Below are 22,966 nucleotides of genomic sequence, written 5' to 3'. Positions count from 1 at the left end.
ATAGTTGAACCTATAAAGAATTTGGTCATTGCAATATAACTGATGTAATGAGAAAGATGTAAAGAAAATCTATAAATTAATGGTGTTTAATTCAGTAAGCACATTCATCAAGTCTGAGTATGAAACTCAGCAGTAGTTAATAGTCTTTGTGGACAGAAATGATCTCTTGGGACCAGGTGGTGGCACACCTGATTGAGGGCACATTTTACAGTGTGCAAGGACCCGAGTTCAAGCCTCCAGTTTCCACCTGCAGAGTGGGAAGCTTCACAAGCGGTGAAACAGTGCTGCAGATCTCTCTCTCCTTCTCAATTTCAATTAAAAAATAAATATTTTTAAAATAGTTTATCCTTAAGTTCTGTAAATATACAGGAACTTTGGTTTTATAATCACACTTGTTTTTTAACTTTTCAGTTTGCCTCCCTTCTCTTTATTTCCTTCCTTCCTCCCCTCTCTCCCTCCCTTCTTCCTTCCTTCCTTTCTTTTCCTCTCCCTCCCTTCATCCCTCCCTCTCTCTTTTCCTTCCTTCCTTCCTCCCATCTTTCCTCCTTCCTTTTCTCCCTGCTTTCTCCCCCACCAGGGTTATTGCTGGGGAATCAGTGGTGGCACAACAAATCCATTGCTTCTGGCAGTCATATTTCCTTTTTTTTTTTTAATTACATAAGACATTTAGAAATTGGGGTGGGGTGGGTTAGAGAGAGATACCTGTAAATCTTTTTCACTGCTTGTGAAACTCTCACCCCACACCCCCACAGGTAGAGGTTTGGGGATTTGAGCTCCTGGGTCCTTGCACATGGTAACATGTGCACTCAACCAGATGTGCCACTGCCCAGCCCCCTTTTTTCTTTTACAAATTTTGCTAGGTATTATCAAGTTAATAATTTGTTTACTGGTCTTTATAATCAAATAAAATTTTTTTCAGGTAAAATGGAAAAAATCAGATGTAAAATTTGAAGATCGCTTTGACAAATACCTGGACCCATCCTTTTTTCAACACAGGGTAGGTAAATTATGTATTTAAAGACATTTAATATTGTTTTAACATTAATGAGCATTTGCCATATTAAAATTTTTTTTAATTATCTTTATTTAAAGATAGAGGCCGTCAGAAATTGAGAGGGGAGGGAGAGATTGAGAGGAGAGAGACAGACACCTGCAGCACTGCTTTACCACTTGTGAAACTTCCCCCCCTGCAGGTGGGGACCGGGAACTCAAACCTGGGTCCTTGCACCATGTACCATGTGTGTTCAACCAGGTGTGCTATCACCTGGCCCCTGCCATATTTGTTTATTTTAATAAATACAAATATTATTTATTATTGGATAGAGACAAAGAGAAATTGAGAGGGGAGAAGAGTAGGGAGAGAGAGAGAGAGAGAGACTTGCAGCACTGCCTCACCACTCATAGAAGTTTCTCCCCTGCAGGTGGGGACTGGGGGCTTGAACCTGTGTCCTTGTGCACTGTAATATGTGCTCTTAACTAGATGTACCACTGTTTGGCCCCACATTTACCATATGTAGAGTACTATCCTCTGGCTGTGAATTTCAAAGATTTAACAGATAGTGAACTTTAGATTTCAGTCATAGGATGGTAAGGCTTTAGAGAAATAGTTACTTCCTTTATCATGCCTGTGATTTAAAACACATTAATACAAAGGAATAATACAATATAGAAAGTCAAAATACTGCTTTTATTGTGAGCATTATATTCGAGAATGTGGCCTATGTCATTTAAACTATGCTTAATATCAGAGCTGAGAATTAGACACACTTACTGCACTCAGATAGTCCTAGACTACTGCAAGTCTTTCTTCATGGACACCTACCTTTGTAAAACTTGAACACTGTGGAGAAACAGCAGAATATATATCTTTTCTGGGAAGGAGGGAGAAAATGGAGTGCGACTATACCAACCTTTTCTTTGTGGAAATCTTTTGCTTAGAAAGAAATAAGAAACACAGAAATGCTCCACCAACATAAACAAGTTAAACATGGATCTTCAGTGCTTTGCTATTGGTTTTATATAGGTAGCTTTTTTTAATTGTAAAATATAGATTATATTTTGATTACTCCCTTCTTTAAGGATGGAGATGAAAAAAGAAGTAGGACATAAAGAGATTTGTCCATTCTTCTGACTTTCTTCCTGTTTGGCCTCTTATCTTTTGACCAGGAATTTTGAAGGTTGTTAATATTCTTTTATTATTATTATTATTATTAATATTAATGAGAGAGAAGGAGGAGGAGAGAACCAACACATCACTCTTGTACATGAGATGCTAGGGCTCAAACTTGAGACCTCATGCTTGAGAGTTAAAGTCTTCTTTAATTAATTTTTCAAAATTATCTTTATTTCTTCGATAGAGACAGCCAGAAACTGAGTGGGGAAGGGGGTGATAGAGAGGGAGGGAGGAAAGGAGAGAGAGAGAGAGCATGAGAGTGATCTGCAGCACTGCTTCACTGCTTGCAAAGCTTGCCCCCTGCAGGTGGGGACTGGGGCCACCACCCAGCCCCAGTTGTTAATACTCTATTTCTGATATTATCTCTATATTTTTATGATCTGAGACTTGTGTTGTTGCTACAAGTTCTGGCTCTCCCAGAAGTAATCGCTGCTAGTTTCTCCTGGGTCCTGGGATAAAACACATAAAGCTGGAGCTGCCACATTGGCTTAGCAATAGAGTATGTGCTTCAAATGCAGGAGACTAGGTTCAGTTCCTAACACTGCATAAAAAAGACACAACAGTTGTTAGGTCTGTCTTAGAAATAAATAAAAGAAGGAATTTGGGATTTAGTCTTTACTGAAGGACTTTGTACACTCCACCTGGAGCTAAAGTCTCTCCTCTCCCCCCTTCACATATAATTCTGAATGCAGATATTTCTAAATGTAGTGATGATAACCAGGTAAAGGTATAGACATTAATAACTTGAGAATATGAGTGCACTCTACTGACATCCTCTCCTGGAATACCTAGATCTGATTTGTTTCTAATCTCTTTGGGACAAACACTGCCTTTATTTTAATTAATTTGTTTTTAAGCCATGTTTCTTTTTTATTTTATTTTTTTTAATTATTGGATAGAGACAGAGATTGAGAGAGGAGAGGGAGATATAGAGAAAGAGACAGAGGAGACACCAGCAGCCCTGCTTCACTTGTGAAGCTTTCCTCCTGCAAGTGGGGACCAAGGGCTTGAACCTAGGCTCTTATATACTGTAAAGTATGCACTTAATTAGGTATGCCACTGCCTGTCCCCCAAAGGCTACTTTTAGATATTTTCACTAGTCCAACAGTATGCCACATTTACTCTTTCAACAAATAATAATTGAATACTTGCTATGTGTCAAACACTCTGCTGTATATGTGGGATCTGTAGAGAATAAAAGTCAAATATCCCTGTCCTATTTGAGCGTGTATTCTAGTGCGGAAGACGTATAATAAATATGACAGGTAAAATGTGTAGTATGTTCAAAGATATGTGTATCTAAAAAGGAAAAAAGAAAAAGAAGGAAAGAACAGAACTGTGGAACAGGAGTTATTTCATGGGAGAGATCTGTTGTACTTTTGAATATTGTGGCCAGGCTAGACCTCTGAATCTCATTTGAATCAAAACTTGAATTTAAGGAAATAAAGCAATGTGGGTTTCTGAAGAAAAGAGTACCCCTGGTTAAGGCAGCAGTGTTGGAGAACTATTTTGTTGAGAACATGCTTGGTGCTTTTGAGGAATAGCAAGGATATCAGTGTACCTGAAGCTGAGTGAAAATGAGTAGAAAGAGATGAAGCCAGACGGCAGAATCCAGATGGTTGGTGACCACTATAAGACCTTTGAATACATGGCAGTTTTTAGTAGGGGAATGGCAAATTTAAATTACTTGAGAATAGACCAAGTAGAGACAAAGGGAGAAGTAGGATAGCTAATAGGCAAAATGTTACACCAATCCAGATATAAAGGTGAATTGTGTCTCTAACTAATGTGCAGTAACAATGATAGTCAGAAGATGTCAGGGTCAATATGTGTGTGTGTGTGTATGTGTGTGTGTGTATATATATATATATATTTTTTTTTGCCTCCAGGGTTATTGCTGGGGCTCAGTGCCTGCACCATGAATCCACTGCTCCTGGAGGCTATTTTTCCCCCTTTTGTTACCCTTGTTGTTTTATAGTTGTTGTGGTTATTATTATTGCTGTTATTGATGTTATTGTTGGATAGGACAGAGAGAAATGGAGAAAGATGAGGAAGACAGAGAAGGGGAGAGAAGGATAGATACCTGCTTGTGAAGCGACTTCCCTGCAGTGGGTAGCCAAGGGCTCGAACTGGGATCCTTATGCCAGTCCTTGTGCTTTGCACCACGTGTGCTTAACCCACTGCACTACTGCCTGACCTCCAGTGAATATATTTTCAAGGTAGAACCAGTAGGGATTCATGATAATAGAGGGATAGTTAACTCCCTGGACAGATGATCTCACCAATGTGTCCTAGAACCTCACCCCTCCAGAACCCTACCCCACTAGGGAAAGATAGAAACAGGCTGGGGATATGGATCAACCTGCCAGTGTCCATGTCCAGTGGAGAAGCAATTACAGAAGGTCCATGTCCAGTGGAGAAGCAACTACAGAAGACAGACCTTACACCTTTGCACCCTATAAAGAATTTTGGTTCATACTCCCAGAGGGGAAGATGATTAGAAAGATGCAAAGTATTTGTTATCAGGAATCTTATTTTTAAACCATCACTGAAAGGGAAACGAGTCTAGAAAACCAGAAGTCAGGCACTGTTTCTTGTACCTGAGACAGAAGAGGAAAAAGGACAGAGGTCCCGGAGGTGGCACAGTGGATAAAGCATTAGACTCTCTAACGTGAGGTTCTGAGTTCAGTCCCCAGCGACACATATACCAGAATGATGATGTCTGTTTCTTTCTCTCTACTCCTATCTTTCTCATGAATAAATAAACATACTCTTTAAAAAAAAAAAGAGAAAAGAAAAAAAGGAAGAACACTTGGAAGTGAAGGCAGTACTGTAGAAAAAATGGGTGGGTGAGATACAGATATAAATATTACCAACATCTGTAGCCCTGGGAGAACTACTACAGTGTCCAATGAAAGGGATAGGGACACAGAACTTTGGTGGTGGGAACAGCATGGGATTGTAACCCTTTCATAATCTTGTAAATCAATATTAACAGACTAATAAAGAACAAAAGATGGGTGAAGTTTGAGAAACTATAGTCTTTTTAGTCTGAGCATCTGTTACAGTAGGGCTGCCATGACTGGGGCAGAAAGACTGTACTGAAAAGGGGTTTTGGGTGAGAAGATCCAAATGCAGTTCAGAACACAATACTTTTGATGCTGTCTATAAGACATCCAAATGGACAGACTGTCCAGCTAGTTGGGCATATAGGTCAAGAGTTCAGTAGAGAGTGGTACAGGTTTTGCAGCAGTTGGCATTTAAAGTTGTGAAACTAGGTATAATTACCAAGGAAGAACAAAAATAAAAGCGAGCCAAGGACTGAGTTCTAGAGATAATAGAAGTTTAGGGAGAGTAGGAGAAACCAGTTGGGGACATTGAGGTGAAGGTTGGGGAGGTTGTTTCATACCCTCGAAAATAAAATAAAGTATATTGTAGAAGGTGGAGAGATTAATTCCAAATTGTTGCTGGTAGGTCAAGTAGAATGAATATTGAAAGAGTTGTGCAGTTCAGTATGCCAATAAATACAAAGCACCCCATGTTCAGAACATAGTGAATGCTCCATAAGAGGCAACACTGATTGTGTAGCTAGTTTATCTCCAGTGATCTAAAATTTATGACAAACTAGGCAGACTTCTTTCTGATTAGCAACACTAGAGGGTGCTGAAGTCAGGTAGTCTGAATCTCAAACTCTAGGTAGACACATGGAAGTGAGTGCAGGTCACTGAATTCTGTAATGTGAATGAGATAGTAATCGATATTTGGGGGCAGGATAGGGACAAGGGGTGGAGGGTATTATCATCTTTGGAATTGTAGTTAAAAATTCTAAGAGGCTGAAGAAATCACATCAGAGTACCAAGACTAGAGCTTTGGGAAAAGTTTGCAAAGGGTAGATGTTGTGACCACAGAAGAAGAGAAGCAGTGGTGTAGTATGGCAGTATAGTATTAGCAAGGAGAATGGGGCAGACTGTAGTAGACTGCTGAACTGGTTTACAAGCTCCTTGAAGGCTTTTGTGAGAAACCTTATAGGGCAAGGTGAGACTGCTGTGCTTGTGTTTATGCTCGAGTGGGGCAAGAATTAAAGGAGGTTCCATTTAAAAGGTATTAGCATTGAAAGGAGAGGGCTAGGAAAAAGACTGGAAGAAGGAGATGAAAGGTAAACACTTTCAAAGAAAATATTGGGAATAACAATAATATTGTTGTCTGTGTTAGGTATGGTCCAGATACTGTGTTGTATGCTTTACATTGATTATCTTACTTAAACTATTAGCAACCGTAGGTTCATGGTTCACTGTAGATAGGAATCTTTGGAGATTTTTAACGCTGGAGAAAGTTGACAGTTTAGATGCTGAAAATGAGAGGAGGAAAACACCTTGAGAAGTAAGATCTAAAGCCTAGTGGAAAGACTGATTTAAGAGGAGAAGCAGTTTATAGGAGATTGATGAGGAATTAAAGACTTAAGAGAATAAATTAAAAAAATGCATGAGGTTAATTCTTGAAAAGAGAAAAAAATTGAAATTACTCCTAAGGAACATTGAGAATGAAATAATAAGGAATTCCCAGACATTGCTATAGACCTCATTTAAGTCAGCTGCACTGAAGTCTGGGATACTCAGAGATACAGTGATGCCTTGTGATTTAAACTTGAATCTGTACATAGTTTTGTGTCAGATGTATGGGTGAAATCAAAGTCTAAAGCACTGGGGGCATCTCACTGTTCTCTGTACATTAGGTAACTAATTAGGTAATTTTGGGAAGGAATGAACTGGAAGAAAGCAGTGAAATGGGAGCAGGCGAAAAACATTATTTCTGAGGGTGACCTAAGTTCATGGCAGTCAGCTAAGATTACTTAGTCCTGGTATTTTATGAAAATGATTTCCAGATTGTTCATTTAGAGGGAAGGGAACTCATATTTCTTGAGTATTATTGCTGTGTATCAGGCACAGTTTAAAAAAGTTATTCAAATAGTTTTTAAAAAGTTATTCAAGATTGCAATCACTTATGAGATAGTATTATTTCCTCTATTTTTGATATAAGAAAATTGGTGTTGCCCAACTAGGAACCCAGACTGCTTTAACACCATTGTGTATGTTCTTTCTCTAATGCAGAATGCCATATACTATGTAACTAAGTTACACTTTGTATAGTAGTAAATTTCATTGTGAACTACTGAGTTAACAGTAGTTGTGTTTTTAAGGTACCTGAGGATTACTGTAAAGAAAGCCAAATACTTTTGTAACCAATACTCATTTCTAGTATGTCTTAATTTGGAACTTTAAGATTTTATAAGACTGTTCACATTAATATGCCTTTGTCATCATGAGAACTGTGGATTTTGTGACTAATTACATACTGATAATATTTTGTTTTGTATTATTTTAGATTCACTGGTTTTCAATTTTCAATTCCTTTATGATGGTGATCTTCTTGGTTGGCTTGGTTTCAATGATTTTAATGAGAACTTTAAGAAAAGATTATGCCCGATATAGTAAAGAAGAAGAAATGGACGACATGGTGAGCATACATTTTTACTTGGTAATTATAAAGCTTCCCTCCCCCAATTAGACTCTAGATTTACAATTTCCTGTCTGAAATCCCTGAGGAAAGATAAGTTTCTGGATTCAGAATTTTCAGGTTTTAGAAAATTATGAAACTACTGAAAGGGATCCTGAATCGAACATATTAGTATTTTTATTGTGCCCTGTAATGAAATAGGTTAACTTTTTTAGTAAAATGTGGACACCCTAAGAATACTAAATGAGCATTATAAATTACTTTTAGATAATTCATGTAAGTTTTACTGCCCAACAAGTATATGTCAATGTTATGAAATGGGCTTTCAGTTTTCAGAACTATTAATTTCAGGATTGTAGCTAGGGTATTGTAGACCTCTTGCACCTTTCTAATGCTGCTAAATACTGCATAAAATTCAGAGAGTGAGTGGAAATTAAATAAATTTGCATTTAACTTAGTAGACTCAGAGGGGAGAATTGCTTTCTAAATTATAGATTTAGTTGTAAAGAGTAAAGTTGTTTTCTATAGAATGGTAATGGGTATTCTACTTCGGTATGCTCTGTCATTAACCAAGTTTGAAAAGATATTTAAAAATCTATATTTTTAATACACTGTGCTGTATTGTGAAATGTCAGAGGATCAATTAAAATATTTGTTGCTTCATAAACATTTGATAAGATGTCCCCTTCAAAATTAGATTGTCCTAAAATATTGATATATGTTTTTTAGAAAACATTTTTTTTAACTTCAGTTAAAAAGGAAGAACTGACTTTTAAAAAACATGTTATAGACAGTTAACTGTCTGCTATTTTCCCCATGTTTTCTTAGAGTCTGGACTATAGACTATAGGACATTTCTTTGTTAGTATATCTAATTCTGATTGTTACAGTGTTCTCTTTGACTCTTCACTGGGCCTCTCGTCATACTTAGTCCTGTTCACGATGAAAATAGCAAGAGTAGGGAGTCAGGCGGTAGCCCAGCAGGTTCAGCACACGTCAAGCGAAGTGCAAGGACGGGCTTAAGGATCCTGGCTCAAGCTCCCAGCTCCCCACCTGCAGGGGAGTCACTTCACAGGTGGTGAAGCAGGTCTGCAGGTGTCTGTCTTTCTCTCCCTCTCTCTGTCTTCCCCTCCTCTCTGCATTTCTCTCTGTCCTATTATCTGAATGTAACTGGGATCCACCTTCCAGAACCTGTGTAAATTTAATTATATTAAATTGCTGTATTGGGAAGGCTAGGCTGTGGCACATCTGATTGAACACACACATTGCAGTGTGCAAGGACCCAGGCTCAAGCTCCCAGTTCCCACCTGCAGTGGGGAAGCTTCACAAGCGGTGAAACAGATTTGCAAGTCTTTCTCTCTCCGATTCCTGCCTCAATTTCTCTGTTTCTATCCAAAGTAAATATATAAATGAATTATTAAATTACTGTGTTTGCCTCTAGACAATGAATTGTTGTTAAAATTCGGCGGCTCCAGCCGGCCGGGCTAGCTTCACGGGCGGGTAACAGAGACGACCAGAGACATACGGCTGGGCAGGGAAGCTGTATTTCTTTATTCAGGAACAACGATTCATAAACTAACCCAAACCAATCACCACACAGATCTGTCCTGCATCCTTCCCCCGCAGCAGCGCCAAGCACTCTCTCTAACTCTCCAACTCTGGGACTCTTGTCGGGGTTCCTTCGGGCGGGGCCAAGCAGGCCCGCGAAACTAACTGGACTGATCCAATTCTCTTGGGGGGGAGAACTAGAACAACCCAATGTAAAGCATACAACAATGAATTTTTACAAAAACCATCTTAACCTATCATTGCATTTCTAAAGTCCACAATACTTCAGTATTTTAAGTTACTGAGACAGTGATTGTTTTACATTTGGAATGTCTTCTCTCAATATTTAAGCCTTTTGAAACAGTTGAGTTTAGAGGGAAGGAACTTAAAACTGTAATCAGCATATATATATATATATATATATATTTTTTTAACCTTGTCTATATTTTCGTTTCATTCTGAATGATTTTATTTTCTTCTACGTGTATCTGTATATAGGATAGAGACCTAGGAGATGAGTATGGATGGAAGCAAGTGCATGGAGATGTATTTAGACCATCAAGTCATCCACTGATATTTTCCTCTCTCATTGGTTCTGGATGTCAGATATTTGCTGTGTCTCTCATTGTTATTATTGTTGCAATGATAGAAGACTTATATACAGAGTAAGTACAATTAATCTTGCTCCTTTTTCTTGTTGCTTCTCTTGAATAGTTTTAGTCATTTAAATCTTAAATCAGTTCTGGTGAAATATTTGCATACTTCAGTTATCTTAGTTTAAGCAGCATAAACGATATGATTGTAGACAAACTATAATGAATAACAGTCTTCAGCAATACTTTTTTTTAGGTCCTAAAACTCTTTTTTCTAGCCTTACTGAATATTCTGGTTGGCTATAAAGGTTATGTTCCATGAGGCATATGATGAGCAGAATGACTTTCAGTCTAGAGGTGTTTTACCGTATGAGTAGGCATTTATTTTTCCTTGAAAGCTGCTAACCTATTGATCTAGAACATTGTTAAGCAGCATAAAGATTACAGTTACTGAATTACTACTTTACATTTACTTCCAAAATGAGAAATTTCAATTCATATAATGCATTGTCTTAAGTATGCTTTGCATTTGTAGGTTAGTGACAAATTATTACTAAGAATAGCTCTTTAATTGCATGTTCAATTTTTTTTTTTTTTCGCCTCCAGGGTTATTGCTGGGGCTTGGTGCTATTTTTTTTCCCTTTTGTCGCCCTTGTTGTTTATCATTGTTGTTATTATTATTGTTGTCATTGTTGTTGGATAGAACAGGAATCGAGAGAGGATGGGAAGACGGGGAGAGAAAGATAAGACACCTGCAGACCTGCTTTACTGCTTGTGAAGCGACATCCTGCAGGTGGGAAGCCAGGGGCTCGAACCACCAGTCCTTGCGCTTTGTGCCATATGTGCTTAACCTGCTGCGCTACCACCTGACCCTCGTTTGTTCAGTTTTCCTTACTTGAAATTGTGTTTACCTTTAGACATTAAATTTTACGAAAGCCAGCTAGGTCTTAACCTATCATTGAAATTCCTTTCTTTTTTTAAATTTTATGATTATTTTTTTATTTTTAATATGTATGTTTTTTGTATTGTTTACCAGAGCACTGCTCAGCTCTGGTTTATGGTTGGGAGGGATTGAACCTAGGACTTCAGAGTCTCAGACATGAGTATTTACATAACCATTATGCTATCTACCCCCACCCCTATCATTGAATTTCTAAAGACCTACTTAAAGAGCTTTACATAAGGAAGTTTCTCAATTATGCTTGTTGAACTGAAATGAATTTATAGTAATCAACACAACTATTCTTTGTAGTTTCTATAAATTTTAAAATATAACCTTTGTAGTTTACTTACCATATACATATTAAAGTAATTGATTAGAGCCTAAACTTGATTATTCTTGTGAGTAGTTCCTGTGTTGGGATATTTCAGATGAACTCAACCCCATATACAAGAAGAGCATTCCAAATATGCTATGGTATAATGCTTTACATTAAGTAGTAGATTAAATTAACCACTGTGGAGTCCTTGGTCTTGGAGAGAAAAGATGGGAATAAACAGTTTCCTGGAACAACAGATTTTTAAAAAATATTTATTTTATTTACTTATTCCCTTTTGTTGCCCTTGTTGTTTTATTGCTACAGCATTTATTATTGTTGTCGTTGTTGGATAGGTCAGAGAGAAATGGAGAGAGGAGGGGGAAGACAGAGAGAGGGAGAGAAAGACAGACACCTGCAGACCTGCTTCACCACTTTGAAGAGACTCCCCTGTAGGTGGGGAGCTGGGGCTCTGATCAGGATCCTTACCCCAGTCCTTGTGCTTTGTGCCCCCTGCGCTTAACCCGCTGCGCTACAGCCTGACTCCTGACAAAAGATTTTTTAATGTAGATTAAAATGGTCTGTTTTGAAGGAACATACCCTTAGAATATTTATGAAGTGGGGTGTCTGGGCTTTAAATCTGACTGATGCTGTTCTCTCATACTCTTTAGAAGAAATGTTTCTGGGTACTGAAAACTTAATACCTGTGTGTTGTGCAGGTCACATGAGTAGTCTTTTTAACCCTCTCTACTGACATTAAGAACTTTTGACTGGTAATAGATTGGTCTTGTTTTTACCAACATTAGACCTTCACATACACAGAAACAGAATGAGTCAAATTTGTTAATGACAATCTGGGAAGGAATAAATTAGTATGTTTGCAGTGTTTAGTTAGGCTCTTGAAAAAACAAAATTTGGTTTGTAAAGCTAGTTAACTTTGAGGCCCATCATTTAAAACATGAGAATAACATTCTTATGTTGCTGTATTTTTTAAGCTGTTTATTGGTAAAATATTGCAGTAAAATTGGTAAACTGTTATACATTCACTGTAAGAAACTTGAGCAGAGGAGTGCTACATATACCAAGAGTACATGATACATTTGTGTTCTCCATAGAATTACTATAAAAGTGAAAGTTAATTCCCAAAAGTAGTTAATTTATGAAAATATTTATTCCCAATTAGTGTGATGCTCTGGCATTTTTCCTTAAAGGTATAACACCAAATGATAAGATTATATGTTTATCTACAGACTTTTATTTTGTCTGCTTAATTATCATAAAATTTTGAGTGAGTGAGCTAAAGTACATTTTTATATTGTAGAAAATGATACTATCCTTTACCAATTTATTTATTTGAATATGCATATTGACAATATTTTATCTTCTATAAGAAGAGGCTAAAAATTGGTGATTTGGGTTAATGCTGATTTCTGAGCCTGTAGACTTCTAAGAATCATTTTTAAGCATATGGGAAACTAAAGATGAAAAGTTTTAGTGTTCTGTCTTTTGAAGCAGTAACACTAGTATAGTTTATACTGTTTACACTTTATTCTTGTCAGCAGGCTAAGTTGAGTTATAAAGAAGAATATTTTAATTATTTTTCTTAACAGATGAATATCCTTTTCCATATGCTTTGATTGGTTCATAGGATTGCAAAAACACTTCTTGTGCCAGCATGCAGTGTTATTGCCAAAAAAAAAAAAAGTGAAATACTTGTTTAGAATATAATATTATGAAATTTGACAGCAGATTAAAAAAAATTAAATCAGCCTGGTATCATTTCAGAGCAATTTCGACTATAAATTCATTCACTAGATAAACTTTGGAGGTTCTTTGAATTTTAGGATATGATTTTTTTTCTATCCTTTTAAAATTATTTTTGAAATTAAGCTAACATTTTGCAATAGACTACATGATAATTTCAACTTTTGGTTTTATTTCACGATGTACTTTGTTTTACTTCTGTAGGAGAGGATCAATGCTCAGTACAGCCATATTTGTCTATGCTGCTACATCTCCAGTGAATGGTTATTTTGGAGGAAGTCTGTATGCTAGACAAGGAGGTATTTTTTGTATTTTCTAAAATTTGTTTATTAATATTTATTTATTTATACCCGTTTGCTGCCCTTGTTTTATTGTTGTAGTTATTATTGTTGTTGTTACTGATGTTGGATAGGACAGAGAAATGGAGAGAGATGGGGATGACAGAAATGGGGAGAGAAAGATAGACACCTGCAGACCTGCTTCACTGCTTGTGAAGCAACTGACTCTCCAGCAGGAGGCTTGTACTGGTTTCCTTACACCGGTCCTTGCACTTTGCACGACCTGCGCTTAACCCACTGTGCTACTGCCTGACTTCCCACTTTGTATTTTTTAATTATAGATGTTAATATTTTACTGTGCGGTATATTTGGAGTTTAAACAGGTCAGTATAGGTATTACTAAATCCTTGATTATTTTACTTGGTATAATCTCTAGAAAACCTGTGTATTCTCTTTTGCTTTTATAGAATCCTTTCATATTGTTTCCTGAAATTATAAACAGTTAACAGATGATCTCCATTCTCATTATGAATTTGGCGCTGAAAAACATATGGGAGGGTATATTTAAGTTATATTATTTTGCTTTGAAGTGCCTAACTCCTAGATAAGGTTCATAGGAGGCTTCTACAGAGTATAACTTACAACACTTTATCATTCATTTAAAATTTTTTATTTTGTTCTCATCATGGCTTCTTTGCTCTGAGCTGACTTTTTTTTTATTCACAAAGAAAAAGAAACAGGGACAGAGTGGTAAAATTCACTGAGGGTAGATATAATGGTTCTGCAAGCAGACTCTCATGCCTGAGGCTCCAAAGTCCCAGGTTTAATCCCCGGCTCCACCATAAGGCAGAGTTGAACATTGTCCTGGTAAAAAAAATAGAGAGTGGTAAAATTGTTCATGTGTGAGGCCCTGGCTTCCAAAAAAAAATTATTACATAGTTAAAAATGTTTTCCTTAACTATTTAAATATTACATATTCCTATGTTAATGTGAATTTAAATAGTATATGTTCACTTGTTTAGAATTTTTCCAATACAAGGAATTCAGTTCTTTGATTCTAGCTGCTCAAGGACACTCATCCTGTTGTTTATTCTTTACAAGAATATAGATAAAATTTAATGATTTATTTATAATTATAGAGCTAAGAAGAAGCCTCAGGGCCAGACTCCCCCCCCCCCCCCCCCCGAATTATCACTGGGGCTGGTGCCTGCACTATGAATCCAGTGCTCTTGGAGGCCATTTTTTCTGTTTTGTTGCCTGGGGGCTCAAACCGAATCCTTTTGTCAGTCCTTGCGCTTCATGCCATGTATGCTTAACTTGCCCGCACCTCCCCCCCTTCTTTTTTTAAAGTAATGTAACATTTTCAAAGAAGCATTAGTATACAACTCCTATTTATCTGAAACTACTTGACATAGAATTGCTCTAGTTGAGAAATGGCTAGGGGACATAGACAATTCTTCATTAACTTCAAAAAACTCTAGAACTCGAGGTAGTCATATGAAAATACTAAATTGGAGCCTAGAAAAATTGAACCAAAATTCATAGCAGTTCAGTGGCAGGATCAGGGCAAACATTAGAATACTTCATTATAGTTTATTGCTCTTTTTGAATACACTTGCTTCAAAAAATGTTTTTATTCGTTCTTAAATGTGTATCTTATAGCTGTTGTTATGAAACATTTTTGCAGAATATCAACTTTCAATTTTGCTATATAAAAATTCTCAGTAAATTGTACTAAATAATCAACTTTTAAACATGAGTATGTGCCTGCCTGTTTTTTGGTTATCATACTTTTGCTTCTCTTGCAGGAAGGAGATGGATAAAGCAGATGTTTATCGGGGCATTCCTTATCCCAGCGATGGTGTGCGGCACTGCTTTCTTCATCAATTTTATTGCAATTTATTATCATGCTTCTAGAGCCATTCCCTTTGGAACAATGGTAAATTACTGGACTCTTGCTTTCAAACTGAAAAAATATTAGCTATTCAGATATGAGGCCTCCCTTCCCCCCCAAGATACTGCTGCTTATGAAATTTTAGGTAGTTTTGTGTGGTCTTTACTTAGTACTTAGAAAATTAAGGTGAGGAAAAGACTTGTTAGTCTTTGTGCAATTTTGGTTAAGTTCCCCCCCCCTCCTTTATTTCTAGAACCAGTGAAGTAAAAGAGTGCTATTAAGTATGACAGGAGCTGGAGTTTGGGCGGGGGCAGTACCATATGTCCCTATAACCTTTTTTGGTTTGGTTTGGTTTTGTGGACCTGGGGACTTGTACATGTATAATATCATGCTCCGGGGCACTTTTTCAGATACATACATAGCAGGAGAGGCATCACAACATTGGAGGTTCCTCTAGTGAGCTAGCTACCTCTCCAGCAGTGCTGGAGCTGTTGGTAAAAAATAGGAGAAACTCAACAAGGGCAATAAAAGAGAATAAATAGCCTCCAGGAGCAGTGGATTCTTGGTGCTGGCACTGAGCCCCAGCGATAACCCTGGAGGCAAAAAAAAAAAAAAAAAGAGAGAGAGAGAGAGAGAAGAAAGCATTTGCATGTTGGGTAACATGGATGACTTAAGGTGATAGATAAGTATAGTCGTAGTAAGTAAAGTTTCTTTTTCTTTTTTTCACCACCAGACATGTTGGGGCTCAATGCCTGTATAAAGAAATAGTAGACATTCAAATATGACACCCCCTCCCCTCTCCCTCTCCTTCTTCCTCTCCTCTGTCTTCTCCTCTTCCCTGTTTTTGCTAATATGAGAGAGAGAAGGAGATATACCTGCAGCACAATTTCAATGCTTTTGAAGCTTCTCCCCTTGTTTGGACCAGGGACTTAAATCCAGGCCCTTGCACATGAAACGTGTGCACTCTGCTGGATGCACTTCCACTGACCCCAGGAAAGGAAAGTACTGGAGAAAGCTTCTGATGCTGTGGTGTCTTCCCTTCAGTTTGTGTCTGTCTTCAAAAGTTTTGAGTTAGATGTGGTGAATTCATTTTCAGAATTGCTGTGTTTCACTAAAATTATAAATGTTACCACTTTTAAAAGCACATATCAAACTGCTGAGCCTTATAACATTGATCTTTGTATAAGAGGCTAGCTGTTGGTACTTACTTAGCAGGTTTCTAAAATATCATGCTCTTAATTTACATTCTATATGAAACAAAAGAGTCTGAGTCAAGTGCATCCCACCCACAGTAAGGTTTCATCATGTGTATGGTCTAACAACTTCTCCACTCAAGTATTAGAACTTGTTTGGAATATGAAGCTTAAGTACATGAGGCCAGTGCTTGAACTAGATGTTCATTAAATGTTTGACTCGGGAGTCTGCAGGTGGCACAAAGCACAAGAACCAGTGTAAGGATCCCAGTTTGAGCCCCCGGCTCCCCACCTGCAGGGGAGTCGCTTCACAGGTGGTGAAGCAGGTCTGCAGGTGTCTATCTTTCTCTCCTCCTCTCTGTCTTCCCCTCCTCTCTCCATTTCTCTCTGTCCTATCCAACAACAGTGACATCAATAACTACAACAATAAAACAACAAGGGCAACAAAAAGGGAATAAATAAATATTTAAAAAATGTTTGGCTTGCTTAAATTTATATTTTCAGTTATTTCTCACTGGATAAAATAGTTATATTGACTCATGAATTCCATGCTTAATCCTGGATTTATATTAGTACCACTTTGCAACTTAAAACAAAACAAAACAAAACTTAGTGCCCAGGATTTCATTTAAGCCAGTCAACTTGTCCTGTTTTAAAAACCAATCTTTAGAGCTTACCAAATTCCAGTTCTCAGTATTTCAGACTGAATCTGTCAGCTGAAAGGCTTCCATACCCTAAGTGCTGTGTTGCTAAGAAGCTAGGGTTTCGGGGGTTGGCGGTAGCACAGTGGGATAAGCACACATGGCACAAAGCGCAAGGACCAGCGGAAGGATCCCGTTTGAGCCCCCGGCTCCCCACCTGCAGAGGAATCATTTCACAGGCAGTGAGGCAGGTCTGCAGGTATCTGTCTTTCTCTCCCTCTCTCTGTCTCCCCTCCTCTCTCAATTTCTCTCTGTCCTGTCCAACAACTACAGCAATGACAACAATAATAATGACAACAACAAGGGCAGCAAAATGGGAAAAATAGCCTCCAGGAGTAGTGGGTTAGTAGTGTAGGCACTGAGCAACAGCAATAACCCTGGAGGAAAAAAAAAAGAAGAGGAAGAAGCTGGAGTTTCCACTAATTGAATACCCTTGTGAAGGTCTAGTTTCAGTCTTCAGATACTCTTATGTTCTTCCTCGGGCCTTAACTCTTCCTATCTCCCATTTTTGTGAGCCTTTGGGCATTGAGTCCATTCTTTGGGAGATCTTGAGTCTCATTCTGTTTTCTCAGAAATTCCGCAATTGAGAAATCATTTCACCCTTAGTAAATTTGAATTAAGATTGATGTCTTGGCCTAAATAGGCCTGGGAACACAGCACATTTTACTCATTTCAGATCTGGATTTTGATCAACAAGACTAGCCCAAGATACATCTGAAAATGTGTCAACTTCTTTACTAATTCTAACCTAATGACACATTAAAACCATTCAGCCCTTTCAGAATACATTTGTTAAGCAGTAGTCAATCTTTGCAGCTTTATTAAGGTATTCATTGGTAGAGGATGATTATAATATCCTAGCTGTCTAGTGCCTCAGGTGTAAGACATGAGATTGAGGATTTAGACTATTTCAGAGAGACGTGAGAGTGTTTAAATGAAAATTTAGGTCAAAGACTGTCCAGAGGTGAATATATATGCTCCTGAAATTGAGTTGTTCTGGAAGAGGTGCTTCAGAAAATAAAAGAGTGTATTTGAAATAAAAATTGATTCTGGGAAGAGGAAAACTTTTTTTTGTGAATCTGGGAATGATTTAGGTGTTATATACCCAAGTTTTTGCTTGTGTGAATTTCTTGGGAATGAGGATTTTGCCATAAGACATTATGAAAAAATATTTGGAGTATGAAGTCTTTGTACTGGAAATCATAGATCCTAAATCTGATGCTATCTGTATAGTGGACTTGGGGGTGGGTGGCAATACATCAGGAGCATTAGAGCAGGGCTGTGGTGTGTCTCCTCTCTATCTCCCTCTATGTCTCTCTTCCTCTGTTAAAAAAAAAAATTAAAAAGTCTGTTGGGCACCATGGAATTGTGCAAGCTCAGTTCTGAGCTTAACTATGATGTTCTGAGCATAACTATGATGGTAAAAACAAATAAAAGAATTCTTCACAGAAGCAAGGTAACATAGCAACTAGCCACATTTCTACTCTAAACTATTATTCACGAAGCTCAGCTCATACTGATAAGTAACTATCTTTACGGTTTCCTGTCTCTGTAGTTAGAGTAGTTTTAAAGGAAAAGCAGCAGAGGGTTGTGGAAGCATTATGTTATATTTGTCATCATAAAGTCTGTTTTAGCTTGGGGGGAGAATCTTGAATATCATCAAATGTGTGTTGTAGGTTTTGGAAAATTTTATTTGTATAAATATTTAGGGAAATCGTTTCCCATAACTCAATTCCTGGGACATAACTGGGATAATGACTTAGATCATTAGGCTATCAAAAAATCACAGATCAGAGGCTATCAAAAAAATGAAATTCACAATGTATGATTAGATAATATTATCACAGTGAGGAAAAAGACTGAGACCAAGATTGGTACATCTTGTGAATTCTCACAAGTGAGAACCATGCAGTATACCCAAGAATAAAGAAATAATAAAAATCTGTAAAAATAGTGTTAGACAAGCTCCATTATCTAAGCTGCACTTGTTCAAAATGCTATGACAAAAGGATTTTGTAAAGATATTTTCATATCAGGGTGAAGGCACATTTACATACGTCACTGCTACAACAGAATAAAAGAGGATTGGCTCTATCCCATTCTTCCTCTTATTTTTCATCTAATGGTATAACCTTCAAACAAGATAAGAAGGAAATAATCCTTGAGCGACCGGAGAAATAGCTCAGCTGGTACAGCAATGGGCTCTCATGCCTGAGGTTCCCGATTTAATCCCTAGTACCATGTGTGTGCTCTGACTTCTTTCTCTCCTTTCTTTGTTTCATGTGAAACTCTCTCCCATATGTAGTCAGTAAAGTAAATCCTGGGGGGAAAAAAAGGACATAGTCTCTGCTAAGAGGAAAGTGGAACCTAAGATAGGTAAGGGAGTTGATCGTACAGGAATACTCAGTCACCAGGAATACTCAGTCACCTTAGCTGTGAGTTTTGCTGCCCGTGCAAATCATCTCTTCTTGCAGCTGAGACACAAATGCTTGACTAGGTACAGAGAGCAGAAGAGTTGTCAAACTGGAATTGGCCATGTTTAATTGCCCAGAAGGAAAAGGAAGAGTGACTTTACCTTACAAAACTTAGGAGTTTTATGTTAGTGAGGCACCAGATATTAAAACGTGCTAATCAAATTTATTTTTCTAATTACAAAAGGTAAAGGGCACTAGGGGCCATTATGGGTTTGTTAAAAGTAAAAATGCTAGCACAACTTCATTTTCCCTTTTGGGGTAGAATAGATGTCTATAGGGCCTTACATCTTGTTGGACAGGATGGAGAAGTGTGGGTGGAGGCCATTTTCCCCCCTTTTGTTGCCCTTGTTGTTGTAGCCTTGCTCTGGTCATTATTGTTGTTGATGTCCCTCTTGTTGGATAGGACAGAGGGGTAGAGAAAGATAGATACCTGCAGACCCGCTTCACCGCCCGTGAAGTGACTCCCCTGCAGGCTTGAACTGGGATCCTTCTGCCTGTCCTTGTGCTTTGCACCACGTGTGCTTAACCCGCTGCGTTACTGCCTGACCCCTCCCCCCCAGGTGTTTTTATGAGCACAGTATACATTTAAATATATTTTCTCTAAAGAATTATGTATTTCAGTGTTTGGGTTTTATACATCTTTTGTTGATTTTATTCCTTTTTCACATTTAAATACTGTTTATAAATGGTATTTTTAAAATTTAAAATATGGTTACTTATCAAAAACAAATCAGTTTTGCATATTGTCTTTTTGTCTTTGCACCCTGCAACTTTGCTAAACTCTTTCTATTTTTTGTAGATTCCTAAAGACTTTTTTTTTTTCAGTTGGGAGTTTCATAGTTTACATTACAGTTGTACATGGGTACAATTCCTAAAGTTTTTCTTTTTCCTTTAAACACAGATTATAAGATTGCCTGTCTTTTAGTGTAGTCTGAGTATTTTATACTACTTTCCTTCAATTCCTGTTCCCCTCACCTTCCACACTCACCCTGGTTACCTCAGAGTTTGCCAGCCTTCCTTTTCTTTCTTATTCTTCCCTCCTATCCTCTCTGTCTTCCCCTCTGCTTCTCTTCCTTCCTTCCTCTGTTCCCAGACCATTTTTTTCTTTTTGTTTTAGAGTGAGAAAGAAACACAGAGGGAGAGATACTATTTCACTACCATGTCCCTTGCTGCCAGTGTGTTCCTGTGTGATGCTGGGCTTGTTGGGTTCATGGCAAGGCACTTACTGACTGAGCTGAACTGTCTCCCGTCTCAGCACACACACTTGCTGTGCATCTGTTTTAGATCTCACATATAAATGAGATCATGCCGAATTTGTCTTTCTCTGTCTGGATTCTTTCACTTAGCATAATGCCATTCATGTCCATTTAGATTGTCACAGATGGTAGAATCTTCTCCTTTTTTATTACTGAGTGATATTCTCGTGTCTGTGTATATGAATATGCATGCTCACCACACCTTCTTTACCCATTTATCCTCTGATGGATGATTATTTCTGTGTCTGGATTGTTGTAAATAGTGCAACTATGAATATGGAGATGCATATACCTTTTTGAGTTAGTTTTTTTGTTTTGTTTTGTTATTGTTATTTGTTTGTTTCCTTTGGACATATTCCCAGAAGTAGAATTACTAGATTACATGATAGCTCTGTTTTTAATTTTCTGAGATTGCTCTCTAATGTTTTCCAAAGTGGCCATAGAGTGCACAAAGATTCCCTTTTCTTCACACTCAAGTGAGCATTTAGCTCAGCTTTTTATGATGTATCTATTGACCTTTTATATGTCTTCTTTGGAGGAATGTCTTCACATCCTTTGCCTGTTTTTTTAGTTGGCTGTTTTGACATTGAATTGTAGGCATTCTTTATTTTGGATATTAAACCCTAATCAAATATGTCACTTGCAAACATTTATCATTTGAAAAATAATAAATATGAAATAATTATTTTTAAAATTTCTTTATGGGGGATGGATGTTTTATAGTCAACAGTAAATACATGCATAACATTTGTACATGCATAACATTTCTGTTTTCTACATAACAATACAACCGCCACTAGGTCCTCTGTCATCCTTTTCCAGGACCTGGACTCTCCCCCCTACGCACCCCAGAGTCTTTTCCTTTGGTGCAGTACAGCAGCTCCAGTTCAGGTTCTACTTGTTTTTTCTCTTCTGATACAAAATACTTTTTTAAGGCATTTAACAATTCAGTACATTCATATGCCGGTGAATGGGCAATTCCTTTCCTCAGTTCAAATGATCCTTTTTGGAGAACAGCTTTAGTTTTATCACCCCTCTTCCAGACCTCACAATCTAAGGGGTCATAGATTTAGAATTAGGTGCCGAGGACCCTGGGAAGGTAACTTGGTCTAAGCAGCTGCACCTGCTACACTTTCTTTTCACTACATTCGGGAAAAAGAAAATGCTTGTTTTATGTTTAGCCTTATTTATAGTCATTCCAAACCCAAATCGTCTGCTAAAGGTGAATGAGTAGCCAGTTGTGGTACATCCATCCAAAGGAATACTTACTAGGACCATGCTACACAGCAACAGAAATGAATCACAAGTGCATTATGCAAAGCATAGAAGCTAGAAGTGAGGGGCACATGCTATTTGAAAAGTCAAAACTATAGCAACAGAGCAAAACTGGTCGCCGGAGGATGAGGTGAGGGAGAGTTTGGGATAGTGTGAGAGAATTTTTAGAGTGATATGTACATTTTGTTCCTTTTTCTTTACCCCTACCCCTCTTGCACTGCCCAGAACCTCTAGTACAGTATTGATAGAAGCAGTGAGAGCAGTTTTCCTTGTCCTTTTTTTAAAAAAAATAAATTATATTTATTTATTTATTATAGAGATAGTCAGAAATTGAGGGGGAAGGAGGGGGAGAGAGAGAGAGAGATACAGCCCTGCTTCACCTCTTGCAAAGCTTTCCCCCTGCAGGTGGAGGACAGGGCCTCCTGGCCCCTATCCTTTTTTAATCCTGGGGGGGAAACATTGAGTCTTGTGCCATTAAGTACAATGCTAGCTGTAGTTTGTTTTCATATATTAGGTTGTTGGAAATGTTACGACATATTTTTGCATAGAAAAACAGAAAAATATGTCATGACTTTTTAAAATTTTTACTGTATTTATTTATTGAATAGAGAGAGCCAAAAATTGAGAGGGCAGGGGGAGGTAGAGAGACAACTGCAGCACTACTTCACCTCTTGCAAAGTTTTCCCTCTAGAGGTGGGGCCCAGGGGCTTGAATCTGGGTCCTTGCACACTGTAACATACGCTCAACCAGGTACGCCACCACTGGCCCCTGTCAGGACTTTGCCAACAACACTATATAAATATACATATCTTGATCAAGGTAATAAAATTCTCTTGTATTTCAGTTTTTTCATTGTGACTGGAGATAGGCTTTTACAATGACATTTTCCCATCTATTTGAATATCTATGAGGCTCTATTTTAGCCTGAGCAGGATTCAGTTTTGAGTCTCAAAACAAACTTACATTTCTTTGACAAAACCTCAATTTGTTATGTATTTGTTATACATTTTATATACTGCTGGGTTTCATTTGCTGAGTTTCTTTTTTC

The 22,966-nt window shown here is 37.7% G+C and overlaps 1 protein-coding gene across 1 annotated transcript in view; it reads left to right on the top strand.

Annotated features, from left to right (window-relative positions):
• TM9SF3 (transmembrane 9 superfamily member 3) overlaps positions 1-22,966 on the top strand; it is a 69,749-nt gene that overhangs the window by 30,566 nt on the left and 16,217 nt on the right. The window contains exons 5-9 of the mRNA XM_007532631.3: positions 920-997; positions 7,556-7,687; positions 9,733-9,899; positions 13,052-13,146; positions 14,934-15,064. Coding sequence (XP_007532693.1) covers positions 920-997; positions 7,556-7,687; positions 9,733-9,899; positions 13,052-13,146; positions 14,934-15,064 — 603 coding nt within the window. The remainder of the gene's footprint in view (positions 1-919; positions 998-7,555; positions 7,688-9,732; positions 9,900-13,051; positions 13,147-14,933; positions 15,065-22,966) is intronic.

This window comes from Erinaceus europaeus, chromosome 1 (genome assembly GCF_950295315.1).
Source record: "Erinaceus europaeus chromosome 1, mEriEur2.1, whole genome shotgun sequence".
NCBI lineage: Eukaryota > Metazoa > Chordata > Mammalia > Eulipotyphla > Erinaceidae > Erinaceus > Erinaceus europaeus.
Note: the sequence above shows the minus strand (reverse complement) of the source record. Positions and strands in the feature narration are given on the sequence as shown.